We start from the raw sequence: 25,002 nt of genomic DNA on the forward strand, positions 1-25,002 counted from the left end.
TAACAAAGTAATATCAACATTTATGAAAAATTATGTTTTTAGCAGTGAGGGCAACACAATTCATAGTGTATCCTCCTTATTTATACTTAATAATTGCTAAAACACATTTAAATATTTATTTTTTCTAATTATTTAGTTTTCCTGTCATCTTTTGTTTGCACCCATTAAATTAATGATTAAAATGCATAGACGAGGTTATCTTTATGTCTTTGCTGCTTAGGTTTATGGTCTTCCTCAGCCACCATAGGTTGTGTCATGACGGGGGGGGGGCGTGGTTTACAGCAGCTATAACCGACGTCATCCCTGCAAAACAGTCGCCAAGCCGTCATGTAAACAGGAAGAACTCGTCAACATTAGAGTTAGAGGGACCTTAAAATACGGTTTTCTACTGTATACGACTATTTTTTCCACTTGTTGGCTTCCAGTTTAATTACTTTAAATGCTCGTGCAGTGCTCTGCTTTAATATTTACGATCAGCGGTGCAACCATGCACATTAAAGAGGAGACGATGGACATTTTAAAGCAGTTCGACATTGGAAACAAGTTCTCATTCGTCCCGGTGCTGCCCAAAGCCTCTGTGCTGATCCCACTGTTTGTGAAGAAAGGAGAGCTGCACACCTTGATGACCCTGCGCTCCAAACAGGTATCCGGTGAAATGTATATCAACTGGATGGAGGATGTAATAATGTTGTCTTTTGTTGAAGTTAACTTTTGAGTGACTGGTGTGTGACCGTAGCTGAGGTCCAGTGCTGGTGAGGTGTGTTTCCCCGGCGGGAAGAGGGACCCCAGTGACAGAGATGATGTGGACACAGCACTGAGAGAGGCACAGGAGGAGATAGGTCTACCACCAGAGGAGGTTCAGGTGGTCTGTAGACTCTTCCCCATCATCAGTAAGGTAGGACAGTAAACATATTCTTCCATCTCAAGGCACCATCTCTTCCTCATACTTCCAATCTTTATCTCTTTCAACAGGGTGGTTTGTTGGTGACCCCGGTTGTTGGATTCATAGAGGAGTCCTTCTGTCCCCATCCGAACCCAGCTGAGGTCAGCGCCGTGTTCCAAGTCCCTCTGGAGTTCTTCACCAGCGAGAAGGACCATTGTACTGCCCACGGGGCTGCTGGGATGGTGGGGCCGATGCACTCTTTTCACTTTGTGGACCCCGGTTCAGGAACCCAGTATCACATATGGGGACTGACTGCCATGTTGGCCATACTGGTTGCTGCCCTCGCTCTCAGGAAAAAGCCTGAGTTTGATGTTGGTTTTGACTCTGAGGATCCGTCGTCTTTCTTCCAACAGATTCTACATAGAAGAATTAGTAAACTATGACCAGTATTTACAATGTTAGTGACACATTTGTGCCAATACAAGACAGATTTGTTATATAATCAAATAGTATTGATTTACTGTATTAATTGTGGGGATTAAAGTGCAATGTGAAACCTTACTAATAACTTTTTTTTATAACTCCTGCATCTAAAAAATAAGCAGATCTAGACACTCAGGTTTTTATTAATTCATTTAATGTAGCAGCAGGATTACAGATATAAACAGAAGAGTATACAAATGTCCAGACCAAGGCAAATTACATGTTAATAATAGTTCAGATGTATGATAACACACTGGGGTTGACCTTTATCCCGACTGCAGGGTTTTAAGGCTAGATACTAAAGCTCAAGCTACACAGAACGGATACAACAGAACTGTTGGAGAATGTGAAATAGAAAGCGAACTAGGAAAAGTGAGCAAACTGATTACACACAAGATACAGCTCACACTATTGGCAATTTAACAGTTAATTTATCATGGTTGCTCCTTTTGATCAAGCATTTCACAGCAACAATAGTAATGTTGACAAGCACATCAACACAAGAAAGCTCTCCATAAAACAATCTCCACTGTCTCGTCCCTTTTACCTCACATGTACAAATCTCATGAGGCATGAAAAAAACAAAAAAAAAACATTTTCAACAGAAAATAACAATTTGACAATTCACTGGTGAAGCTGCACAATATTATGTTGTAGAGTACTTACTCTGATATCTTGTAATGGATTTCCAAGAGAAAAGGTTTATAAAATACATCAGTGTGGGCTATGGTTATGCTTGTGTTTATAAAATAAAAATTCAAATCATGAAAACTGTCCTGATGTTAAACAGTGAATAAAAAGGACATGGAGCCAAATAGCAGTGACACAAAAGGGACACCAGTAAACACAGCAGAGTAACAGTTAAGTTATCAAGGCACACAAAGTTCTGTTGAAAGCATCACAATTGAAATTCAAGATACCCCCTGCAGTATATTTCACATTTAAATATACATGGATATTCATTTACATGACTGAAGGACAAAACCGATATTGAGTAAAGATTTGTGTGCTATCTTCACCACCAATAAATTCATGTTTCACATGTTTTTTGTTTGTTTTTTTGTTTTTTTTAAGGTGGATGTGGCTATTTCACGAGTCAGACTGAGCATCCTGGATTGCTCAAAATAAAAAAAAAACGACTGGACGCGAGGACATGAAATTACACCACAGTCCAAGACAAAACAATATGACAAATGTATAGTGATACAAATGACATCTGGTGCCACCCCACCCATTCCCCTCTGCCTCAAAATATATGTTCTCTAAAACTGTAATTGGTCCGATGTTAGATGTAGAGCAAGCTCTATGTCCACACCATGAGGTAAAACTTACATTCATGAAACTGAAGTCACAGGTTGGCTTTCTGTGTTGGTATGGCTTTAAGAGGCATTACTGTTCCGCAACTTCTTCCACAAAACATCATGTGCTCTTAAACTCCCCTAACCCAGGAGGAATGGAATGCTTGGAAACATCACTACTGCGCTCTAACCTGACCTACAGTTAATGGATGAGTCAAAGTGCCATTTGAGATGCATGACATATATATATATATATATATATATATATATATATATGTGTGTATGTATATATATGTTAAAAAAAAAAGGAAGAACAAAAACACACAAGAAACCTAGCCCATGCATTACGTTATACAAGTTGGATAAACTCAATTTTAAAACGGTTGAATTACTTTCTAACATTATTTGCTTGATGTCCACTTAATTACATTTCTAAAGTTCAGTCATACACTTCACAATAAACCTGTGCCACGTGTCAGGAAAACATACCAGCAATGATATTCTGTGCTATGAGCATAAAACAAAACAAAACAAAAAAAAGTTTAGTTTTACAAAAATACTCTACATTTTGATACATGGATACAAAATTCTAAAAAAGATAAGTTACTTTAAAATGGATCACTAACAGCCGCAGGACAAAATAGTATGACTATGAAAATGTAAACAAATGCATATGAGCAATGCTATTCTAACATTTGAACTCTAAAAATTGGCTTTTTTGATAATGCCAAATTGGCTACTGTTGTAGATATGGAAAGTACAGCAGTGTTATTTTGCATCAAAAAATAGAGTAATTTTAATGAGAAATGTAAATATCAAATTGGTGGAAATGTTAATGAGAGTTTAACTGATCCATGAAACAAAGTACCTCTACATATCTTTTATAAATCTTGTACTTGAACAAAACATGCTGAATTGCTATCCATGTGAGAGCTGCATAATTTAAATGAGTAAACGTTATGAGGACATTTGCGAGGACAAACGTGAGACAAGGTGACGACGATTCACAACAGGAGCTTTGGTATGCCTGGGTGCACACTCCAGTCTGACCCCACAACAACAGCCAGCTCTCTAGACTCATCTCCGCTCCAAAACTAACAAATACCGTCAGTGCTGTTGATATTAAGTATAAACTGTTATGTTCTAACATCACATCAGAAGTGCCCATCACTCCAGTACGTAGCACCATCGATAGAATCAAAATGGTGCCCTCTATGTAACAGAGATTTCATTTACCAGTGAGCCCCTGTTCACAACACAAGGGACGGGTAACTGGATGCCAACTTCACATGGCGCCAGCCTGCACATGGTACCAACACTGAGACAAAAAAATTAAATATTTAAAACAACAGAAGGTAAAACAAGTGACAGATTGAACGGTAAATAGTACAAATAGCAACACGATGAAAATTCTTCATTTCAATGCACAAAACTAAATGAAATCAGTATTTTTAGTTTGTTTTGCCAGTGTGTAAAACACAAAGGCCCACTTACCACTCCAACACTGAAAAATGACAATGCTTTAGTGGGAATGGCTGTTGACAGACTTGACTGGACCACTGAGACTGAATACAAAGAGGAATTCAACAGTGAGCAGACGTTCTATACAAATTTGTCCTAGACCTAAAAAATATTCAGACATGACAAAATGTAAAAATGCTTGGTTAAGATGTATTTACCTTTACAAAGAAACTGCTTTATGTTTTTTTTTTTGTGTGTTTTTAACTGGACGTTTCTGAGTACAAATTCAGCTGGGTCAGTAGAGAGCTGTGGACGGATATAAGGATTAGCTAGAGGTTATAAAGTGCTTGAGATAAAATGTTTATAAAACCCACACGACACTCCTTTTTTCACGAGTGGAAAGTTTTTTCTCTATCCACGTTAAATTGGTAAGCGTTACCAACTTCTTCAAAACGAAACAAAACAAAAACAAAAGATACACACACTACATAGTCCAATGCTTCGTAAAATTTCACCAAGAATGCTTCTGCAAACCCGGCGATGAGGCCTGAACGTATGAAAACACTGGGGAGGTCCCAAGTCACATTATTCATCAGGTTGAATCTCATTTGCGAGTGTTTAAAAGTCCCTCAGTCCCTCCTCTTTCTGCACATGGGGGAATTCCCTACAATACCATAATGTATTGATATCCATTTTGGTGAGTGTTTATTTCATTTTTGGTGGAGTTGATATCTCCTCCGTCTGATAGTCTGCTCAGTTGCAGAGTCCAGCCATGCCAGCAAACATGATGAAGGCAAAACATTCTATCAAAGTACTTAATTAAATAGTTTACTCTTAGAGTAGATTTTAGTCAAATTGTTGACATATGAAACACAAGGTTTAATTAATTGCAAAAAATAAAAAAAAAGATCATATCATCCATTGTAAAAAGACGTTTAAATTGAGTGGTTGTGTCATTATTTCATCCCTGTTTCTATGCTAGATAAACCCCCTACCCTCTTCTGTTGCTTCACATGATGAACAGACGAAGACACATCTCATAGACGCTCTGAAGTGAAGGCTTGAAGTTTACACATACACACACACACACACAAACAAAGTGAGACCCAACCTATATCTGACACTTATGTGCAATCTGTTATTCACTCCATGGCTGGCTGTTTCGTCTACTCTGCCTGCTCTTACAGTCGCATCTCCATCACATTACTATTTCCCCTGTTGCTGACATTCTTTATCTCTTTCCAGTTTTTTTCCACCAAACCTGGTAGGCTTTTATCATCTCTTAGGCTCACATTTTTTAAAACAAACAAAACACTGCATTTCTGAGACTGATGGATAAAGCAGTTATTACAGGCCTCTCTGATCCTGCAAGAGGGGTAATAACAAAGGCGGATTCATCAATTCAAGGACAATGGATGTATGATGGCTATAATTGATTATAAATATTCCATAAAACAAGGAGTTACATGAGCTCATAATTTGTGTTTTAGGTAAAAGGGGCATTTAATTCTTAAATATTTAAATTTTTCTTAGTTTTGTGGAATTGGCACAAAACACCACGCACTGCCATTCTGTCTGTTGGTGTAAGGATGTATAACTTTCAGCTACATATTACTCACTCTCCTTAGTGCCCACATGGTCCAAACATTCATCACTGCTTCTGTAGACTTTCCAGCAGGTCCTCAATTTTATCCATGTTGGAGGATGAAGATATTGACGCCTGCAATTGATTCTGTAAGCTGCTCTGTATCTGTGTCTGTAGATTGGTCTGCATTGGAGTTGGCAGGCTTGTTTCTATGGTTGCCTGTAAACTGGATTGCAGAGGCGGTTGTGTGTTTGTCTGCATTGCGTTCTGTAGGCCGGTCTGCATGGCGTTCTCTAAACTCGACTGCATTTGTGCCTGAAGGGTGTTCTGTAAGCTGTTGTGCATGGTGGTCTGCATCGCAGGGGCAGCTTGGGCCATGGGCTGGTCCAACAGAGGCTGCATGTGACTGGAGTTCTGGTGTTGGCCCTGAGCTGGCAGGGTGGGTCCGGAGGAACTGAGCAGCTGGGGCGAATCTAGGAGGAAGAGAAAAATTTAAATAATCACTACAATCAAACAGTAGATAAAGGCAGTGGCGGTGGCACTGGAGTTATTCAGGAAGCATTTGGACATGAACAACTGAAGAAGACAGACCAAAATCATCTTACCATTTTGGATGCCAAACACAAACAGGTTGGCCTGTCCTTGTGGCGCCACATTCCCGCCCACAGTTGTCTGGAAAAGCTGCTCTGGGGGCTGCTGGCCAGGGTTGGCTACCACACCCACTCCACCCTGTACCACAAAGATGGTTGTGCCAGGGGCTGGAGCCTGGTTGTTCAGCTCCTGTGAGCCAATAGCACTCTGCAGGCTTGACAGAGATGTCTGTGGCAAAAAAAGCTCCACGGGTTGACTGCTTGGGATATTGCTGGAACTTGGGCCCACTTGCATTGGCTGCTGTTCCTGGAACAGGCTCTGCTGTTGGTTCTCAGTGGTTGTCGAGTTGCTGCCTGATAAGCTCTGGTCTTGGAAGGACATGGGCTCTGCTGGGTCTGGCTGGGAGATTCCAACGCTAATGCTCCCCATAGGGGAAGGGCCTTGGGTCTGGGTGCTGAAGAGAATAGTTGGGGGAATAGCCTGTGGGTTTAGATCCGTGGTGCAGAGGAGCAGACCTGTCTGCTGGGGTTGGGAAAGCTGGCTCTGAGTGACAGGGTTAGCTGGTGAGTGGTTTGGGATACTTTGGAACAAGGAGCCCTGCTGACCCATTGGAAGCTGTGGTGGCTGTTGTTGGTTCTGCTGTGGAGACTGCTGCTGTTCCATGGGGGTGCTCTGTTGCTGCATTTGGGAGAGCTGAGCTTGGGGTTGGTTCTGAAACATTGCAACAGACTGGGGCTGGTTGGATGTCTCCATGGAGGAGATGAATGCCAGCTGCGGCTGTTGCTGTTGTTGCGACTGAGGGTTTGGGGACAAGTATAGGGTTGACCCCGTTGACTGCCGCTCTGAGTTGAGACTGCCACTAGCCAGAACAGTCAGTGTATTCTGGAGCAGGGCAGCCTGGACCTGCTGTTGGGAGCCCTGGGTCTCAGCCAGGGGCCTGGGCGATTGGAAGAGTTGCTGTGGGGGAGATGTGTGGGATGGAGGCTGTGTTGGGAAGTTGGTCTGAATGGTGAGCAGTTCTCCAGCCTGTTGAAGGAGGGACACTGGCTGCTGTACTTGGGGGGAGGAGTGGATCTGGGGCTGAAGCAACTCAGCCTGGAGTTGCTGCTGTAAATTCTCCAACACCTGCTGCTCCTGCAGTTGTTGTTGCTGTTGTAAGTTGCTCAACGCTTGATTTTGCTGCTGTTGCTGCTGCTGTTGTAGCTGATGTTGTTGTAAATTGGTAAGTATTTGACTTTGTTGTTGCTGATCCTGAAGTTGGATGTTGTTAAGGACTTGCTGTTGCTGATTTTGTTGCAACTGTTGTTGCTGCTGTTGAATATTCTCCATGATTTGCTGCTGCTGCTGCAATTGCTGTTGGTCGTGGGGCTGTAATATAAGTTGCTGTTGGATCTGCATGTTGCCCAGAACTTGCTGCTGTTGCTGCTGTAAGTGTTGCTGTTGTTGATGCTGAAGGTTACCAAGGATTTGCTGCTGTTGATGCAGTTGTTGATGCTGTTGAAACTGTTGTATTTGTTGTTGTTGTTGTTGTTGCTGCTGCTGCTGCTGCTGCTGCTGTTGTATCTGCTGCTGCTGCTGCTGTTGTATCTGCTGCTGCTGTTGTATCTGCTGCTGTTGTTGTATCTGCTGCTGCTGCTGCTGCTGTTGTATCTGCTGTTGCTGTTGTATCTGTAGCTGTTGCTGTGTCGATAGAGAATTATCTGCAGTTCCTAATCTAAGGCTATTCATGTTCTCCTGGACGTGCTGCTGAAGGGAGTCTGCAGAAGGTGTGGGGCTGTACAGCACAGAGTTAAGCTGCTGTTGGGCTACAGCCGCCTCCAAAACCTGCTGGAGCGTGGTGTTACCTCCAGCTTGTAGCTCTCTTACTGCCCTCTCCAGCTGTGCCACCCCTTCCTGCGGGAACAGGGGAACCGGTGGCTGTTGTGTCTGGGGCTGAGAGGGAGTTGCTATCTGGGGCATGGCCACAACTACAACCCCACCACTATTATTAGAACTCTCAGGAGCCAAGCTATCCTGAGGGTCTCTGAGGAATTGCTGAGGGACTTCGGGTGTCACAGGAGGGATTGTAGTATCTCCCGACACTGGGAAGGAGGTTGTGGGGGCTATGTCTTGCTTCTGTATGGTGCTTAGAGACTCCAGGCTAGGGAAGACAGGGGGCGCCTGTGGAAGCTCCACGTCTTCAGGTTGTAGCGGCATTGGGCTCTGAAAGGACTCTCCACCTGGATGAGGACTAGAGCTGAGCTCCAGGGTCTGCTGCACTGAGACGAGAGGGTCAGGGGTGGGCTAGGAAAAGATAAGAAACAAAAATGTTACCAACTGCAATTCTGAAATAATTCTGATTCCTTTTTCTTCAGAATGAATGGTATCTTACCTTAAAGACGTCAGTGGGCGGTGGATTGCTCGACACTTCCATTGGTGTGTCCTCTTGTCGTTTGGAAGGCTGACTAGCACAGTCAGTTCTCTCAGAAGATAAAGATTTGATCTGGCCGTCAAATATACATGTCTTGACCAGGGAGGGTCCCTCTGTTTTTACTGTCCGGATATTTGAGTTATCAGCTGAGGGTAAAATTGGAAACACAGGATAAATGTTATAAGACTTAATGTTAAGTCTATACCTTGAGTGTATTGTGATTTAAGTTTATGTGATAAGTCATTAACGAATTCTGGATTATAGAAACATTGAAACCTTTCATTTAAATGCATCTGCTCTAACTGAAAACAGTGGATTTATACATTTGTTATAAATTGGCGCTATACAAATAATAATTTAATTAATTTTCATATAACATGGTCACAGTATGTTAAAATTGTGATTATAAGATTAGCCATAATCATAAAGCCCTAAATACACCTTTTACCGAATGAGAGCATCCTCTTGTGGGCTCAAAATTCTGAACTAGGTACCTGAGTCTGGAGTGTAGGTGAAGCTCTGGGTGTCATGTGATCTACCAGCATTGGTCATCACAAAGATTCCCACAGAAACGGGAGAAGTGATTGACTGGTTGTGGAACGGAGGGACTGTCACTATCAAATGGTTCTGTAAAACAGATTCACAACGGCAATCACATTGTTAGAAAAATCTCACGAAGAGATGCTCAATCAATGATTAATGACAGCAGGGAAGTTTGACACAGTAGCTTATATTATTAAAGGAGAAACAGAAGATTATAAACAACAGTTCAGTTGCATTTACCTGATGGAAAAGGTCCATGTCAATCTTTGCCTCAGCTTGCCAGGAATTATCATCTACAAATAAAACAACAAATATTTTGTTATTCTACTATCCATCAGAGGTTTACATACAGAAACCCATATCTGCACAAATTAGATACAAGGACAACACTGACACCACTGACAACATCAAGCTGGCTAAAGCACCTGCAATGTTCTCTTGAAAAATAACTTTGGTTCCTTTGAGGAAGTTCTTTCCAATTATGAAAACTTCATCTCCTCCTCTCACTGAGCAGCTGTGAAGACTCTTCTTCAGGATCTCTGGCACTCCTGCTGGCTGGGCTGGAGAATGACAGAAGTCAAAGAATCAAAACTCACATGACATCCGGGCTAGTGTTTACCAGAGGGCATGTGGAAGACTGAAACAAAAAGAGAGAAATTGCTATGGTCTGATGAAACTAAATCATCTATTGCCATCATACTAAATGCTTTATTTAACAAAAGCCAGGCACCACAAATCACTGGAAACACTATTCCCCAGCATTAAGCTTCATGATGCCTCGTGGTGCCTGTAGCTTAAAGGCTTAAATATACTCCCAAACGGATGCATAGACGGACAGCTGCGACACCAAGGCCATGCAGTAGTTCTGTTTATACTACTCTCTGCTTGGAGGTTATGTTCCACACAGGGCACAAGGATGTCTGCACAGAGCATACACGTACACCTTGGACAATATTGATCCTCGTGGACACATAAATCCTGCTTTAGATGTGAAATGTGACTGTTCTTCTTTCAGTTCAGGTTGTGCCTGAACTACTCACTGCAGAGGATGGGTGATGAAGGGACCTGTAGAGTAAGTACAGATCCATCAGGTTGGGGAATGCCGACTCTGAAGGCCAGTCTGGCGCGAGTGCTCTTCTTCTTGGACCCTGCCACACCTATACGGGCCTCCACATCTGCATTACGCAGCTTCAAAATTCCTACACAGTCCACCCTGTGTAAACAACACAGGATGGAGAATACATGACAAGCACAGTTAGTACTTCTTAAACATCACAGTGTGTAAAAATGTAACTGATCCCAAGTCATCCACAAAACGCCATAACCCCTTACGCAAGTGTCATGTCATTGCTGGGCTCCAGGGGGATCTCAATAACAGTGGTGCCCTCTATGTCCACTTCCTTGCAGGCAGTAGTGTTGCGTCCCGTCACTCTGCACGCCTGGTAGAAACCGTGAGGTTTGACTCTGCCTGCATCGTTCGCTACAAACACCTGTAGCACAACTGGTTCACTCACACCCTCCAACTGGGGACAAAAGAAGGAAAAAACTAAGATATTGTGTACAAATAACTTGACCTTTACTAAAAAATAGAAAACATAACACTATAAAGAATATTGTTGTTTTATGCCCAAAGCATACCAGTCATGGAGTAATTAAGAAATGCATAAAAAGTAAAGCTGCCACAAAAAAGAGCCTTATTACTGAATTAATGGCAGGTGCTATTTCCTCACTTCCCTGCCCAGAAGTATCAATAACAGGTAAGGATCCTTTATCTGTTTGCCCTGTTAAACTTGTAAAATAAAAAATAAAAGTTTGAAGCAGCTCATGTGCTCATGGGTATTAATGAGTGAATGCGTCAGATGCGTCTGAAATGGTATGAGTATTCGTATGTGGCACACAGTACTTAGAGCTTCTTTTTGCCTTATGCAGTCAATTTGAATTTAGGTGTATTTCCTGTGTCAAGAAGCAGTCAGTGGCTTTCTTTGTCCAACCTTGACAGTGGGGAATCCCTGCTGTGTGCGGTCTTTGACAGACCCTCTGCTGCCTTCTGTCAGATAGCGGGCTCTGTGCTGGGTCTCTGGCTGCACCAGGATCTTTAGCTCCTTCCCATCACTCCTCTGGGGGAACTGAGTAGACAGTGACCCACCTTTCACTGCAGTCCCTGACTCAAGAGAGCTGCTGGGCAACAAAAATCACATGATGACATTAATATGACTTCAAGAAATTCTATTACCCCAAAAACTAAATTAAAAGGCCTTTTCTGTATTCCTGGACAGATATTCTGTGAAACAGGATCACCCCACCTGGCTATGGGACTGGTCTTGTCTGTGCCCAGCTGGGATAGGACAAAGTGAGGGGCCTTGGCACTGTCAGCATCAAACACATCCATGCTGTCCTCCAGAGGAGCAGGCTTGGGGCCAGGCCGCTGACGAGGGGTGCGTTTTCTAGACTTGCGCGGCACCTCTGTGTTGTCGTTGTAGGAGATGGAGCTGATCAAGCTGAAGTTGGAGACGGAGTCATCAGCCCACATGCTGCTGCTATGCTCAGAGTCTGGACCTGGTGGACCAGCTACAGTAGGCTCCTCTTGGCAAGACATCTGGCTGTCATCAAATAGATCCTCAGGTGGCGGGGATATGCTCAACACAGGCCTCCGTTTTGATGGGGTGTTCTGAAGCTGCTGGACTCCCAGCCCTGACAACACTCCTGACCCTATGTCTCCTGTTGCAGTGTTTGCTCCACTGTTGCCTCTGCTGGGGGCAGATACAGCACCCTCCATACTTTGCATCTCTGAAGCTCCAGCTCCATCCCCTCCGGTGGAGTGGAGATGCTGGGGAACCTTGAGATGGTCTGAGGATGAGGTAGAGGAGCCAGTGGATGGGACTCCCATGGCCAGGGAGGAAGAGGCAGAGGGGCTGGAGGTGGAGGATGTGGCATCTGTAGTAGTATATACAGATAAATAAGTAAGTACAGATGTTCAGCACAGAGCAGGCTAGCAGTCCCATTCAAGCAGCTGAATTTGTGCATGATTTGTATTGATTTCCCCTCTTCCCAACTCTAATTTCAACAGACTATTGTGGGTTATGTGCTCTCACTGTGCATGCGAGAGCTGTCAAGCATTGATCAAATATTCTGAAGTTAAAGTTGAGAAGGGTACTATAGGTCCCACAATGTTTTGATTCCTACAAAACCTTTCTCAATTAAAATCAATGTGACAAAACTGACATGCTTTGTTTACAAAAACAAAAGCAAGCTACAAATTGTTACATACACATTGCCAGAAAGAAACATAACAAAATCTGGTCAAACTTTCTTGTACAGCCAAATTTGCAAGCTGGTAATGTGGCGCCAAATTAAATTTGCCAGGGTTACAGTACAGTTTGTGCAATGTGCATTCAGTAGTAAACAGTAGTTTGCGCATGCCAATTGGAAGATTTGGTTGGGACTGAGCGTAGCCATGGAGACAGAATAAACAAGCCTCTGACCTATGGAGCAGTGAACTGCAGACCATTTTATATGCAGACACTCCCTGCCTCAGAGGGAACTTCCTGCAATAAAAACGAGACAGCCAATGAGCAACAAGAGAGCTGATCATTCAAGATTCAACTTCTGTCAATCAGTAAATTGGATGAGTTAATACACTGAAGGAAGGAGTAACTTTTGAAGTTGATCATTTCTAGACACTTTGAAGCATGTGTATTTGGTTAATGATGATCTGAAGGACATTACAGTAGTCATGCTTTTGATCAGCACTGCTTAAGGCCAGCTGGGTCAGACAGGATAGTTAAAAGGTAGCATTAACAAAAGCGCTCTCTTCCAACATGACTGTTGATCAGTTAGTTTGCTGTCTAGATGAAACTCAAGACTAGAATCCTTCACAGTTTATTGGCTGCCCTGAACCATGATCCAAGATCAGACTATATTCCTTTGGTTTGCAAAATGATATTTAAAAAAAGACAGTCCAACCATTGTTAGGGGCAACTTCACTGTTTCATGAAGAGACAAAACCTTCCAAATTTCTGAGAATGTCGCTTTGAAAGTTGCTTTGAAACATGGGAGTAGATTAATCGTGTAGCCTACTGTTGTATGAGTATGTAAAAGAGTATGTTTCAGTGACAAATGTGCATAGGCTGTTTCTGCTTTAGGCACTTGTTAAGGCATTTAAAACGAAACGAAACGAAAGAAAGTAAGTGTTAACACACAGACACTGGAATGCCATATAATGTCATAACATGAGGGATGTCTGAGATGATTAGTTAAGCCAAAGGACAATAGTGGATCAGCAGCACTGGTTATGATGCATGGGTTTTTGCTGCATCTCTAAAGCTGGACCACTTAAATATATTTCTAACTGCCTAAAAAGCAGAGTGAAAAAAAAACACATTAAAGCACAAGCAGGGTAAAGTGCTGCTGAAAACAAAAATGAATGAAATGAGAAAGAACAAGCTATGTTAGCATGCTGTTAATGCAAACTCAACATTACTTTGAGCTGTTAGTCAGAGCTTTCCAGGAAAAGAGGACTGTGTATGACCTTTATTACATAGGCACTATTTCTGCCACTTGCATTGTATAGATTAGTTAGATATTAACTGAATTAGAAGCTGGTCTAAAACTACATTTTAAATACATCTGTTTTCAATCAATTAGTTGTATTAAGTGAAGAGCTGCAGGCACTTATTGCAGCTGCTGTGAATATCAAAAAGGCCCAACACACAAAGCCAAGGTAAGCAATGCCTCTTCCCATGCTGCTAGGATTATAAGAGAAGATGTTTGTCCCACAAACATCTAAAGTATTGAACAGGGAAAACTTACTGACACAATGACACATCAGGTATCCACTAATGGTGGTTACTTTAATACAGCACAATAATGGGAAATTTGAAAAACCATCCATTTGAGTCCATCTGTTAAAATCTGTTTTAACACTCCGCCCCCTACCCTCAGTTGGCACTACCATAGCCTTGTGGAACCAGCAAAGTCCCTGATATACCCGAGTGAAATCTAACATGACTGTGCCTCGTCTTGCCTGCAGTATTAAAATACCTTAGGAATCTCAAATATTAATTGTCTCATAAATTGGTGAAAGGGTGAAGTTGCCCCCAGACACTGATACAAGGCCATGTTAGTTTCTTCTCCCCTACTGTTTTGGGTAACAGTTTGGGCAAGGGGAAACTGATCCCAGATCATGGTTTTCATGGACTGAGCAGGTAGCTCACCTGAGGCCAAGGCTGCAGAGGGGGGAGGTCCCGCCTCTCCCCCACTCTTCTGGCTCATGGTGGCTGGGTCTGTCTGGGTGGACGACGGCTGGAGCTGGAGCTCTTTGGGGAGGAGGTCATATACCGACTCTGTCATAAAGGATGAGCAGGAGAAGATAAATTAGGTTCGGAAAAACATAAATCAAATGTATTGTTTGTTACAGCACCAAGTAACTAGAAAAAGGCTGTCCTCTTTTCACAAGTGGAAAGGTTCGAGTTCAGCAGTTCTGCCTTAAATCTGTTGGTGGAGCCAACTGAAATAAAAAAAACCTTTATGGTAAAATGACTCACCATAAAAGAGGTTAAAACAATATCTGCTTTTGCTGTCAGTTAACTTAAGATGGTTAACAAGTTGAACATCAAGCATACATTAATACGTACTCAAGGGTTCCATATCAGACAGACTGAAGCACAAGATTTGGTACCACTAATAACAGCAAGATGCTGGTTTAAAAAAAATATTCTAACTGTCCTGAACTAAATTCATTAAGACCCAACTTATCTTTTGAAATAGTCAATGTATTTTCATCACAAAAACTGTCAATAGTTGATTTCACTTGTTTTGAGGAAATCCTGTTGGTAATAGCAAAACTACTCCCCTCACCCACATATGTAAAAAGAAAAGAGACTGCCGTCAACACTGACACGACACAGGCTATCTTATGATAAACTAAATTAGCTTTCCATGGAGTTTAATGTAATAAGACCCACTGAGACATTCCTGTATATTTGGTGGTAAGAGGTTTCCTAGAAGACTATAAACCAACCACAGCAGCTACAGTGGAGTACATTTGATGGCAGATAAACACATTATTAGGTAGTCTGGTTGCTAAGAAACAGCGATCCATCAACACCCTGACATGGATATTTCAGCTGTGCATCGGCAGCTCCCAGCATGTGTAGTAGTCATCTGATACTCAGCTATGACTTGGCACCAGCAGAATGGTCAAACTGACAGGACACATGATCTCGCAGTTCTGTGACGTGAACAACGCTGTTGGGGGAGTGACAACACAAAGTCACCAGAGTTCACACAAAGATCTACACAGTGCTCTGGTACACAGACAGGCAAACATTAAAGCATTGAGATGGAGGCTATCTATTGCTTATCCAGAGTGAATCTCTCTTTATAGGATAGTTCCCTCAAAAATACAATAAAACTTGTTTATCCATCTAAAGGGCTTGAAGATGTAGCCTGCAGCAAATCCCATTACAGCAGAGCTGAGTGGCATTAGGTTTGTGGTGGCAAAGTAACAAAACATTACATTTGTCATGAGCAGCTTTCTTTCCAAATAGAGTTGTGATAATTCACAGATCTTGTTGTGAACAGTGTCCTGTGCAGACAGAAAAGTAAAAAGTGTCTCTCAGTGAAACAGTTCGCAGTGAGATCTGTAGACTATTGTCAGTAACAATGTCATTCTGAGAGAACTTTCACTTTAACAGTGTTTACACAACTTTGAAATAGGATACCAAACAAGAGATCTATATAAACCCAGATGAAAACAGCCCATATAATGACCTTTAATGTGCTCTTGAAGCAAACAGCAAAGTGTGCATAATCCTCACTAGAGCCCTCCATCTGTGTCTGTTGTGCTTTGTTCATGGTGTGAAAATAGAGTCTTTGTGCATGGCTGTATTACAGATTGACTGGCAACCCAACATGACCTCAGTCTTGACTATTGGCCCTTTCACAAAAGGAGATGTGTATATGATGCAAGTCTACTGAATGTGTGTTCAACCCCACTGGAACCCATTCATATGCAATGAACAGCATTCACATATGAACGAATGTCATCACCTTTCACACACTAACACGACATGTAGTGCAGTAGTGGGTCACTGCATACATATTTCTGATAGAAAATTGAAATATGTTACATAATGAAGACAACTGGGCATCTTCACAAGCCGGAGGGGAGGGGGGTGTCACAAAGCCAGGTTGGAAGACATGCATCATAATGCATGTCTGAATAGGATATAAGTTACTCACTCTCCCCGGTTACTTGCAGGTCACAGAGCAAAGCAGCACAAACAGAAATATACAGTTGAATTTTATTTTCAATACAATTCTGTAACACATTTTAACAGTCTGTAGTTTCTGCTTACACATATTTCCCTATGCTCTTAACAGGACCATTTTGTAAGAATTCACAGCTGAGCAGATTAATCTGAATTTTGCACCATATGAAAATATAACATTGACAAGGACAAGTCATACAGAAACAGGATATGCTCTCAAGTGGTGTAAAGCTCCATCGATCTGAATTGATGTATGGATTCAATGATCAATCTATAGATCATGTTAAAGAAAACATTACACCTTTACTTTCGAATTCCCTTGGCACGTCTCTGTCGCTGTGTCCATCCAAGCGCACCTCATTCCTAAACATTCAAACAGTAACTGTACAGCATGCTGCCATTGGTTATCACTGTTTTCATTTCATTTTTTATGAAGGATGTAACAACGCTTCCGGAGGTTTAACTCGTCGTCAGCTGAGTTTCCAACATGAGATTTTATCTCTGGTCTGGTTCCTGGTCCCACTGACTTGAACCAAATGAATGAACTGAATGAACCAAGAGGAGTAAACATGAAGTTACAGTTTTGATGATTGTCATCCTGCCTCATTAGCACCCATGTAGGAAAACTAAATTGTAATCACTAACAGAAGTTTATGTACCACTTTAAATGTTTTTTGGTGTCACAAAGATTATTTCATTATTAGTATGCAAATCAACTGCATGTTATGAAGAATGACGTACAGACAGGACTAAAAGTAGGCATAATTATTCAGGAATTATTACTGTGGGGTCGATCACACCAACCCAAACGAACTGCACTAATAAGGAAAATACACCAGGGTCCGTTTTAACCAAACAGGTTGTGTGTGAAAGAATCCTAAAAGAGTGCCTGTGACTAAAAGTGAGTATTCCTGACAGTAAAAAAAGACAGTTGTATACATGCTTACATCACTGTATTGTAGGCCTTAGTTAACTCTTAACTAGTCGCTCATAAGTCAAGAGTTTCTGGTATAAGTTATAACTTATGGTAGGGCTGTGCTGCTGCTAGGAGCGACCAAAAGTTAATCTTGGCCACAACAATACTCTGTTGTTAAGATATCCCAGCAGGTATTAACTGTGAGTCAGAAAAGGCATAATAACTTTATTGTTTGCCTTGTCTGAAGGGAGGTTGTGATCAACCAGGCAGTAAGGGTGAGAGATTTTTCTGTTTCACATAGACAACCCTGTTGGACTGCTGGGAACTGTCTGTTTTAACTCTTCTCTCCCCAACTATTGCCATTCAAACCGGTTACTGACTGCTCATATTTGTGACTTTCAAGACAGCAGTTACACTCAGCTGTCCCGGTTGTCATGTAACTGGTTATGTTAAATGGGCATACAATATCTACCATGTATTGTAGGCTTCTGAATTGAATTTGTATAGTGAGGTAAGCTAATAATCCAAAAAAGGATATTGTTTTAACATACTGACAGGACACATGCGCTAATTTATAAAGCCCTTCACGGGTAGCAAGGTTGCTTTTCAGTCTAGTAGTGTAGGAGGTTCTCCAACCTGAAAATCAGGGAAGTAACACTGAAAGCGTAACACTCCTAAAATGTACTACTTCATAGTTTTAGCTTGTTTAAAATATTCTCAGCAATCCCACTAATAGGAAACCTACCCAAATGGATCAATGTTACCAGATGAGGGGCATTTTATAGCGTCAGTATGGGGAGGAGGACCATTAAAGTCAATGACAGATTACTTTGATTGTCTGCCATCTGTCAGTGTGTTTGTTTACATGTGCACTGATAAGTTTAGTGTAGTCACATATTACATTTAGTCTAAATCTATTATACACATAAGGTTGATAATCAGTGCAAGCACAAATTGATTACCATGCATTGTTGCTCAATCATTCTGGGTTATTTGTGTATGTAAATGCATAGTCTGCATTTCACTCTGTGTTTTGAATTTACTTGCGCCAGACTCCCCAAGTACTGACAGGATGCAAAACCATATTTGTATACACAAACTGTGGCGTGGCTTGTGTGTGTGTGTGTGGGGGGGGAATTAAAGAAGATCAAATCAATACTTCTGGTAACACACCCTCCTGAGTATAAACAAATGTATGTTTTATTGTATTAATTGTTGTAAAACAGCTGTATACAGAATGGACAACAATCACAATAATACGCAGGACGAATCAGACGGGTTGGTGCTCACTTTTGGTACTTGATGGTTATTGATATTTCATTCTACCGTCACATTACGTTTGGGACTCAAACATTGTTGAGCTTTGATACAAAGCTCTATTCACCAACACTTAACACTATAAAAGTCCTTTTTCCCCCCCTTCTCTTATTTTATGGACAGAATATGGTGCTTTCTCTAGGGTACCACACGTCCTCGTAGTACACAACAGACTAAACACATTATATCATTTGTTTTAAGAGAAATAGAGAAATGGGCTTTCTGGGAACTGGTTTGATTGTCGGGGAAAAGATTCAGAAAGTTAGTTTACAAGAGAAAATAAAAGGTTAGTCTTGACTCAGGTAAATCTCGTTTGAAGTGTGTATCTTCCCACTGCCCCCAACAAGCACACTGGACACTGATAATGTTCAGGGAATGGCTTTTGATGTTGGGCTCCATTAGCTTTTATAGAAGTCAGATGACATCTGTACAAGTTTATGTGCACAGCTCTGCAAGCTTGTCGGAGCAGAGTATGCCCAAAAAAGTAGGCTGCAAAACTCTAGCCAGCCAGGGGGCGGACTGACTTTAACCTACACTTAGAACAATTAAATTACCTCATCTCATAGTTATGCATGGCTCACATTACACATGCCTCAAAAGGTTTTGCCAAATGGCAAGGCCACTAGTCCATTTTTATTCTTTGCAGCTGGCTTGGGGCTAAGATGGGGGATGACAGATGAATAGACAATTCACGAGGGCGATGTTTTTGTTGCAAATGAAAAAATATGCAGACCAAGAATGTATCTCAGTGCCCAATAATGGCTGCTTTAATTACACTCTTGAACACATAACGATATGCTCAAGCCAGTGTACAGACAAAGGAGCTACTCACTGCACTCAAACCACAAAGAATGCCATTTTTGGCTATTTATACCATCTCTGTTTACCTTGAAACTGAATTATACTGGCAAGAAATGGCTGGATACTCTATTTGAGTCTCCATGTGCCTGCTTATGTAGCCCGAGATGAATAAACCAGATGAGTGGTTTCAACATAAGATATAACCCAGTTACAACCATGTACTTTACATTTCCCCCAAGAGATACAGTTATTCATGACATATGTATTTTGACCTTTCTCACACAAGCTTTGTACAAGTCATCCTTGCCTAAATTAACCACTGGCTAGGTGCAGTGAATACACAATCACAAACATCCAGATGTGGATGTGTCAATAAAAATAAAAATTACGAGGCAGCTTTTAAAGCATCATTACCAAGGCGGACTTTCAATCCTTCTCATATGTCTCAGGTGACTGCAAACAGAGCCTAATGGATGCATGCAACTCCGTTCAAGCGCAATGAAATAGAACAGAACAAAAACAAATTCAGATTTCATGTTCACGATGATGAATTTGCAGGGTGGTTCTCATATTGTACAAACATTTATGACACACAACAAAAGGCTTGTTCTGGAGCTGAGAAAACAAGCCCTGGTTTCTCCTCATACAACGATTCACAAATATTTTCTTACATACCGCAAGAGGTATCTACCCAATGCGGATGGTGGCGGATGTAAGACGTTTTTCCTCTGCTGACTGAGACTTAACTTTTTGGATTATTTATCTATCTAAATGAAAACACTTTAAAGAGAGAGCAGGATAAGATAATCACATTACATTTAGGAAAGTAAAATATTAATGTTGTCCAACAGAAACCCTTACAGGTCCCGTATGAAACATTTAGGAGAATCTATTGGCAGAATGGGAATATACTATTCATAGGTATGTTTGCATTCATTTATAAACACCTGAAAATAAGATTTGTTGTGTTTTTATTACCTTAGAATGGGACGTGTTTCTACAGTAGCCCAGAATGGACAAACCAAACACTGGCAATAGATAGGATCTTTCATGTTTTTCATGGCCACTGTAGTTTCTCCTACACACAAGGTATTACAATCAAAACATGGGATGCAGTAGGAATATTTATGTAATAAAATCTGACACAATTAAATAATTTGCAACTGAGTCATGAGGTTCCCAGCCATAACGTCTTGTAGCCAGACTGAGTAGGTGTTTATAATTTCCTTTCAATGTATATTTTAAACACAATGCCATAAAAAGATCTGTCATGTGTGGCCATTCTGTAACTAATTACGTGGTGTGAACATTTCTTTTGTAATATATATGGCTGACGGTATTGCATTCAGACCCTTATTTACATTGACACATAGAAACATAGCATCAAATCATTAGTTTCAGTTACAGTGTTGGAAGATATACAAATCCTAGAGATGCTTTCTCATGCATCTGCTAAAAGATTAATAATTATAATAATTATTTATATTAATATTTATTTTCCACTTTAAAGAGAGTCCAATAGGTCACTACTGAGGGTTCACGTTTGGCTCATTTTGAGCCAAAAAAAACCATGACCAGCCAAACCCAACATGGCCAGCTGACCCCTCACTGACTTACAGTCTGATATACTGTAGGTGAGGTCAGCCACTATATCTTTGATGGGCATGTCTGCTAACTTGACCCCAATGTGAGCACACACACCAGAGATATAAATAAACAGTCACCATGTGATACAGTGACCATATGGCAGGCTCAACTGACAATTTCAGGGTCACAGAGCAACACTTTCTGCTAACTCATGAGCACCCTATACATATCAGCCAGTATGGGTGGCCAATCTGGACAAAAAAATAATAGCATTAACTATTTAAAGGCCCAGTGTGTAACTTTTATGAGGATCTAATGGAAGAATATGGAATATAATCTGAATAGGTTTTCATTCGCCAGTCTTACAGTAAAATGAAAATAAGAATTGTGTTTTCATTAATTTCGAATGAGCCGTTTTTAATCTACAAAGAGAGCGGGTCCTCTTCCATGTTGAACCGCCATGTTTCTATAGTTGATCCTTTAGTTGCAGTCACACTCTAAAATCCACGTTGCAATCTGTTTTCTCAACTTTGAAGCCACATGAATTAATTTGTTCAATGAGCACTGCCATCTAGTTGGCTGCATCGGATCCACTAGTCAATGAGGTTAAGTGACGTTTAGAAAAAACAGGTAAGAGGACATTAAAAACAGCAATCTCTGGGATTCGCCTGAAAAGCCAAATGTAGACACCTTAAATCAAATCAATCTAAAACCTTCAGATTGCCCACCCCAACGACAGATTGTATTGGGTATATGTGCTACCTATTAACCACTAAAGATCAAAAATATGGACTACATCTAAGAACAGGGGGTAAACTAACACAGGAAGCCCTGCTATCCATCAGTGCCCCAGCAAAATGCACAAACCCATGCATCTCAAATTACCCCTTTAAGAGCAGCACAAAACATACAGGACTTATGAATAAGCAATAGTCTGATAGCTGCTGCCAGTGTTGTGTGGCAGATTCACAGACATGTGAAGTTAATACAGTTGTTAACAGGGAGGAAATTAACCTGCAAAGTGCTGCACATTATGCACTAACGCAGCTGACCACAACTAAAGTTAAAAGCACAAACAACACCCCCCCCCTCAAATAATAACAACATAACAGCTGACTGACGTGTGTACAAAGCTTATTACAGACAGAATACATGATGGCACCAGTGGCCCTGGCCCCTGTGAAGCCTACAGGGAGTATGACATGACCAGAAGCTTGGAAGTGTCTGTAACTACAATCTTTATGTGTAATCGGATAATGTGAGGAGGACAACTCTGGCTCACATCCACCCATAGACCAAAACAACGCTCCAACACGGGGCTACTACACCAAAGTAAACCACAAAGAGGGTAAACAAAAACAACATGCGTGTACATTTTAGACTTCCTCTCGGGATATAAGCTAACACACACACACACACCCTCTCTCTCTCTCTCTCTCTGCAGAAAGACTTTTAAGTACGATAATCCACGGAACAATGTGGTGGCCGAAAAGCGACCTCACGATACTAGCCATCAGCCCGCTACATATAAACACACAAGGACAAATCCAATCACATCGATCCGATCAGACAAGCCACCTAACCTTATCGTGGTCGTCTACGCATGTGACATGGACAAGCTAACCAGCCAGGTAGTCGCCAATGCACAAGCCCAAACGCAGCTAACTTGAAGCTAGCAAGGCTGGCTAGCAGCAGAAAAGAAGCTAGCTGCTGCGAGCTAGCGGCTTAACGTGAGGCATTAAGACACTCGTGACAGATAGAAAACGGGTTAGTGTCGCCACAGGAGCTTTTATTTAGTAAAATCTTACCTTTTGAGTATAGAGATTTGGGGGAATTGAGGTCGAGATCCGAGCTAAGGAGGGATATAAAATCAGAGGGCATCGCAGCGCTTCATCGAGGGGAGGGGAAGCGGACACTCTTTGGAAGAAACGAAGTCGCTTTTTTGGGCCAATGAATATTTTTTTTTTTTTTTTTTAACAAGCGGAATGTTTTAATACACAGAGTATAACATCGAAACAGACTCAAGGCGACGAAAACAAAACTTCCAAATGCCAACAAAAAAAAAACCGTTAACTGGCACGTCTCACGTTAAGTGTGTGTGTGTCTTTGCTGAAGAGGGAGACACATTTCGTGGTGCTAAGTTGAGACGAACACACAACTACACACTTGCCTGTTAGTGGGCCCACCTCCTGGCCCCTCCCCTTTTTTATGTATGGGCATGCGCAGTGGGCCGCTGGAGCTCCAATGGTGTTGTCTGTGTTATTCACTTTATGGTTGTTTGTGTTTATATATATTTTTTTATTTTATATGTTATTTAGCCCCTTCAGACCCTGTGTCCTAGTGATGGGAATTCCGGCTCTTTTTAGAGAACCGGCTCCTTTGGCTCGGCTCACTAAAAAGAGTCGGCTCTTTCGGCTCCCAAGTGGCTCCTCATATTTTTTTTTTTACTTAAATTAATTTATTACCAAATTATGTGTAAAATGAATATCTAATGTAAATACATGCTTTATATCAAATGTTTAGTATTTATATGGATTTATTAATACACTCAACATGGAACAGTGCTACAATAATAAATTATAAAACACAAAAACAAAGACCCATCTTAATTAGACAAAAAGCCGCTTGATATGAAATGTTTAACTTTGCACAGTCTACACTCTGCCTTCGAACTATCACATTAAAATGTGTCCAAACTTTACTACGTTTCCTGTCACTCATTTTCCTCGCCCTTTCCAGTGTGTAGTCTCTGTCTATGTAGAGCCAAGGTCTCTCGCTCTCAGGTCTCCCTCCCACCTGTTCACGTGCTCCCTGTGCCGTGTGTGTCTGTAACCCCTCCCTCCCCCTCCTGCTCAGTGTAGATACACAGATGCCGCCACACATCTTGACCAATCACTCGGCTTTAACAGGAAAAAACGGGAAAATCTGGGAAAAAAATCCGGATCTGGCTCCCAATCAGGAGCCGGCTCTTAGAGCCGGATCGTTTGCGACCGACCCGTCACTACTGGGTCCATTACAATGGACGTCACTTGACAAGGGCTTCTTTTTTAGTTTTTGCAACATTTAACAGACAAAAAATAGGTATGATGTTGTCATATGATGTTGGTGTTTTAAGAATTGTTTGGACCCGATGTCCATTGAAATGGACATGAAAAATAACAATTAAAGGGTTTTGATTAAAAAAAAATGTTTTATTGATTCTCATTTCTGGTTGCATTAAGGATGGGAAAAAGTCATTATTATATTTTTCACAACCTTGGAACATAAGGCGGGTCTGAAGGGGCTAAGATAGACGCTCATCCTGTAGGAGTCTTTAGGGTTGTCTTGCCCTTTTATGGTTATATTCTGGTAAGGTAGACAGGTAGTATAGGCTATATATATATATCTCCTCATAGAAGGTTTCTGTGTTTTAGCCTTTATAAAAAAAACTGTACTGTACATTTGCTAAATCTACTCCAAGCCAAATACTGTATGTAAGTATTGACAGCATATAGGCCACTGGTGGAACAACTATTCACATATTTAACTTAAGTAAAAGCAGCAATTTAAAAATAAAAATATGCATTGAATATCTTACTTTGGTATAAATACAACAAGGTGACAAAGTAAAACTAGGCTACTGATTATGCAGCAGAATGGGCGATGTTACATTGCATAATGTTTTATTTTTTGATTATTACTGATTCTAATGTTATTACAGGTATGTGGAGCTAATATAAATTACACGTTTGTTTAAACTGTTTGTATTTGTATTTGTTTAAAATCTTTATCAGCAAAGTAACTCGTAAACATAGCTGTCAGATAAATGTAGTGGTGTAAAAAGTAAAACATTCCCTTCTGAAATGTTGTTGGAGTG

At 41.2% G+C, this 25,002-nt stretch overlaps 2 protein-coding genes across 5 annotated transcripts; one reads left to right on the plus strand and one right to left on the minus strand.

Moving 5' to 3' along the window:
- The first annotated feature begins 290 nt into the window (after window positions 1-290).
- Window positions 291-2,408, plus strand: nudt7 (nudix (nucleoside diphosphate linked moiety X)-type motif 7). The gene is made up of 3 exons (XM_051383414.1): window positions 291-643; window positions 737-895; window positions 973-2,408. Exons 1-3 carry the CDS (start codon window positions 440-442, stop codon window positions 1,324-1,326), a joined length of 717 nt encoding a protein of 238 aa, XP_051239374.1. The 5' UTR covers window positions 291-439; the 3' UTR covers window positions 1,327-2,408.
- On the minus strand, window positions 1,504-23,306 carry nfat5a (nuclear factor of activated T cells 5a). Of its 4 annotated transcripts, none has more exons than XM_051383406.1 (12): window positions 22,955-23,306; window positions 14,468-14,596; window positions 11,558-12,188; window positions 11,246-11,429; window positions 10,587-10,777; window positions 10,295-10,467; window positions 9,680-9,814; window positions 9,495-9,547; window positions 9,206-9,338; window positions 8,673-8,857; window positions 6,316-8,584; window positions 1,504-6,183 (listed from the first exon to the last, which is right to left on the minus strand). In XM_051383406.1, exons 1-12 carry the CDS (start codon window positions 23,025-23,027, stop codon window positions 5,777-5,779), a joined length of 4,563 nt encoding a protein of 1,520 aa, XP_051239366.1. In that variant the 5' UTR covers window positions 23,028-23,306; the 3' UTR covers window positions 1,504-5,776. The 4 variants fall into 4 exon arrangements, with proteins under 4 accessions (XP_051239366.1, XP_051239365.1, XP_051239368.1 ...); XM_051383405.1 differs by having other exon boundaries at window positions 11,246-11,432; XM_051383408.1 differs by lacking the exon at window positions 22,955-23,306 and adding an exon at window positions 12,737-12,799 and having other exon boundaries at window positions 11,246-11,432; window positions 14,468-14,564.
- Between the last annotated feature and the right edge of the window lie 1,696 nt (window positions 23,307-25,002).

Source organism: Dicentrarchus labrax, unplaced genomic scaffold (genome assembly GCF_905237075.1).
Source record: "Dicentrarchus labrax unplaced genomic scaffold, dlabrax2021, whole genome shotgun sequence".
Lineage (NCBI taxonomy): Eukaryota > Metazoa > Chordata > Actinopteri > Moronidae > Dicentrarchus > Dicentrarchus labrax.

Coding starts and splice junctions, on each gene's coding strand:
- nfat5a (XM_051383405.1), bottom strand. CDS start 23,027: ATGCCCTCTGATTTTATATCCCTCCTTAGCTCGGATCTCGACCTCAAT. Junction 9,548..9,679: donor TTTTCAAGAGAACATTGCAG/GTGCTTTAGCCA, acceptor TTTTATTTGTAG/ATGATAATTCCTGGCAAGCT. Junction 6,184..6,315: donor TGTGTTTGGCATCCAAAATG/GTAAGATGATTT, acceptor TCTTCCTCCTAG/ATTCGCCCCAGCTGCTCAGT.
- nudt7 (XM_051383414.1), top strand. CDS start 440: ATGCTCGTGCAGTGCTCTGCTTTAATATTTACGATCAGCGGTGCAACC. Junction 644..736: donor TGACCCTGCGCTCCAAACAG/GTATCCGGTGAA, acceptor GTGTGACCGTAG/CTGAGGTCCAGTGCTGGTGA. Junction 896..972: donor TCTTCCCCATCATCAGTAAG/GTAGGACAGTAA, acceptor CTCTTTCAACAG/GGTGGTTTGTTGGTGACCCC.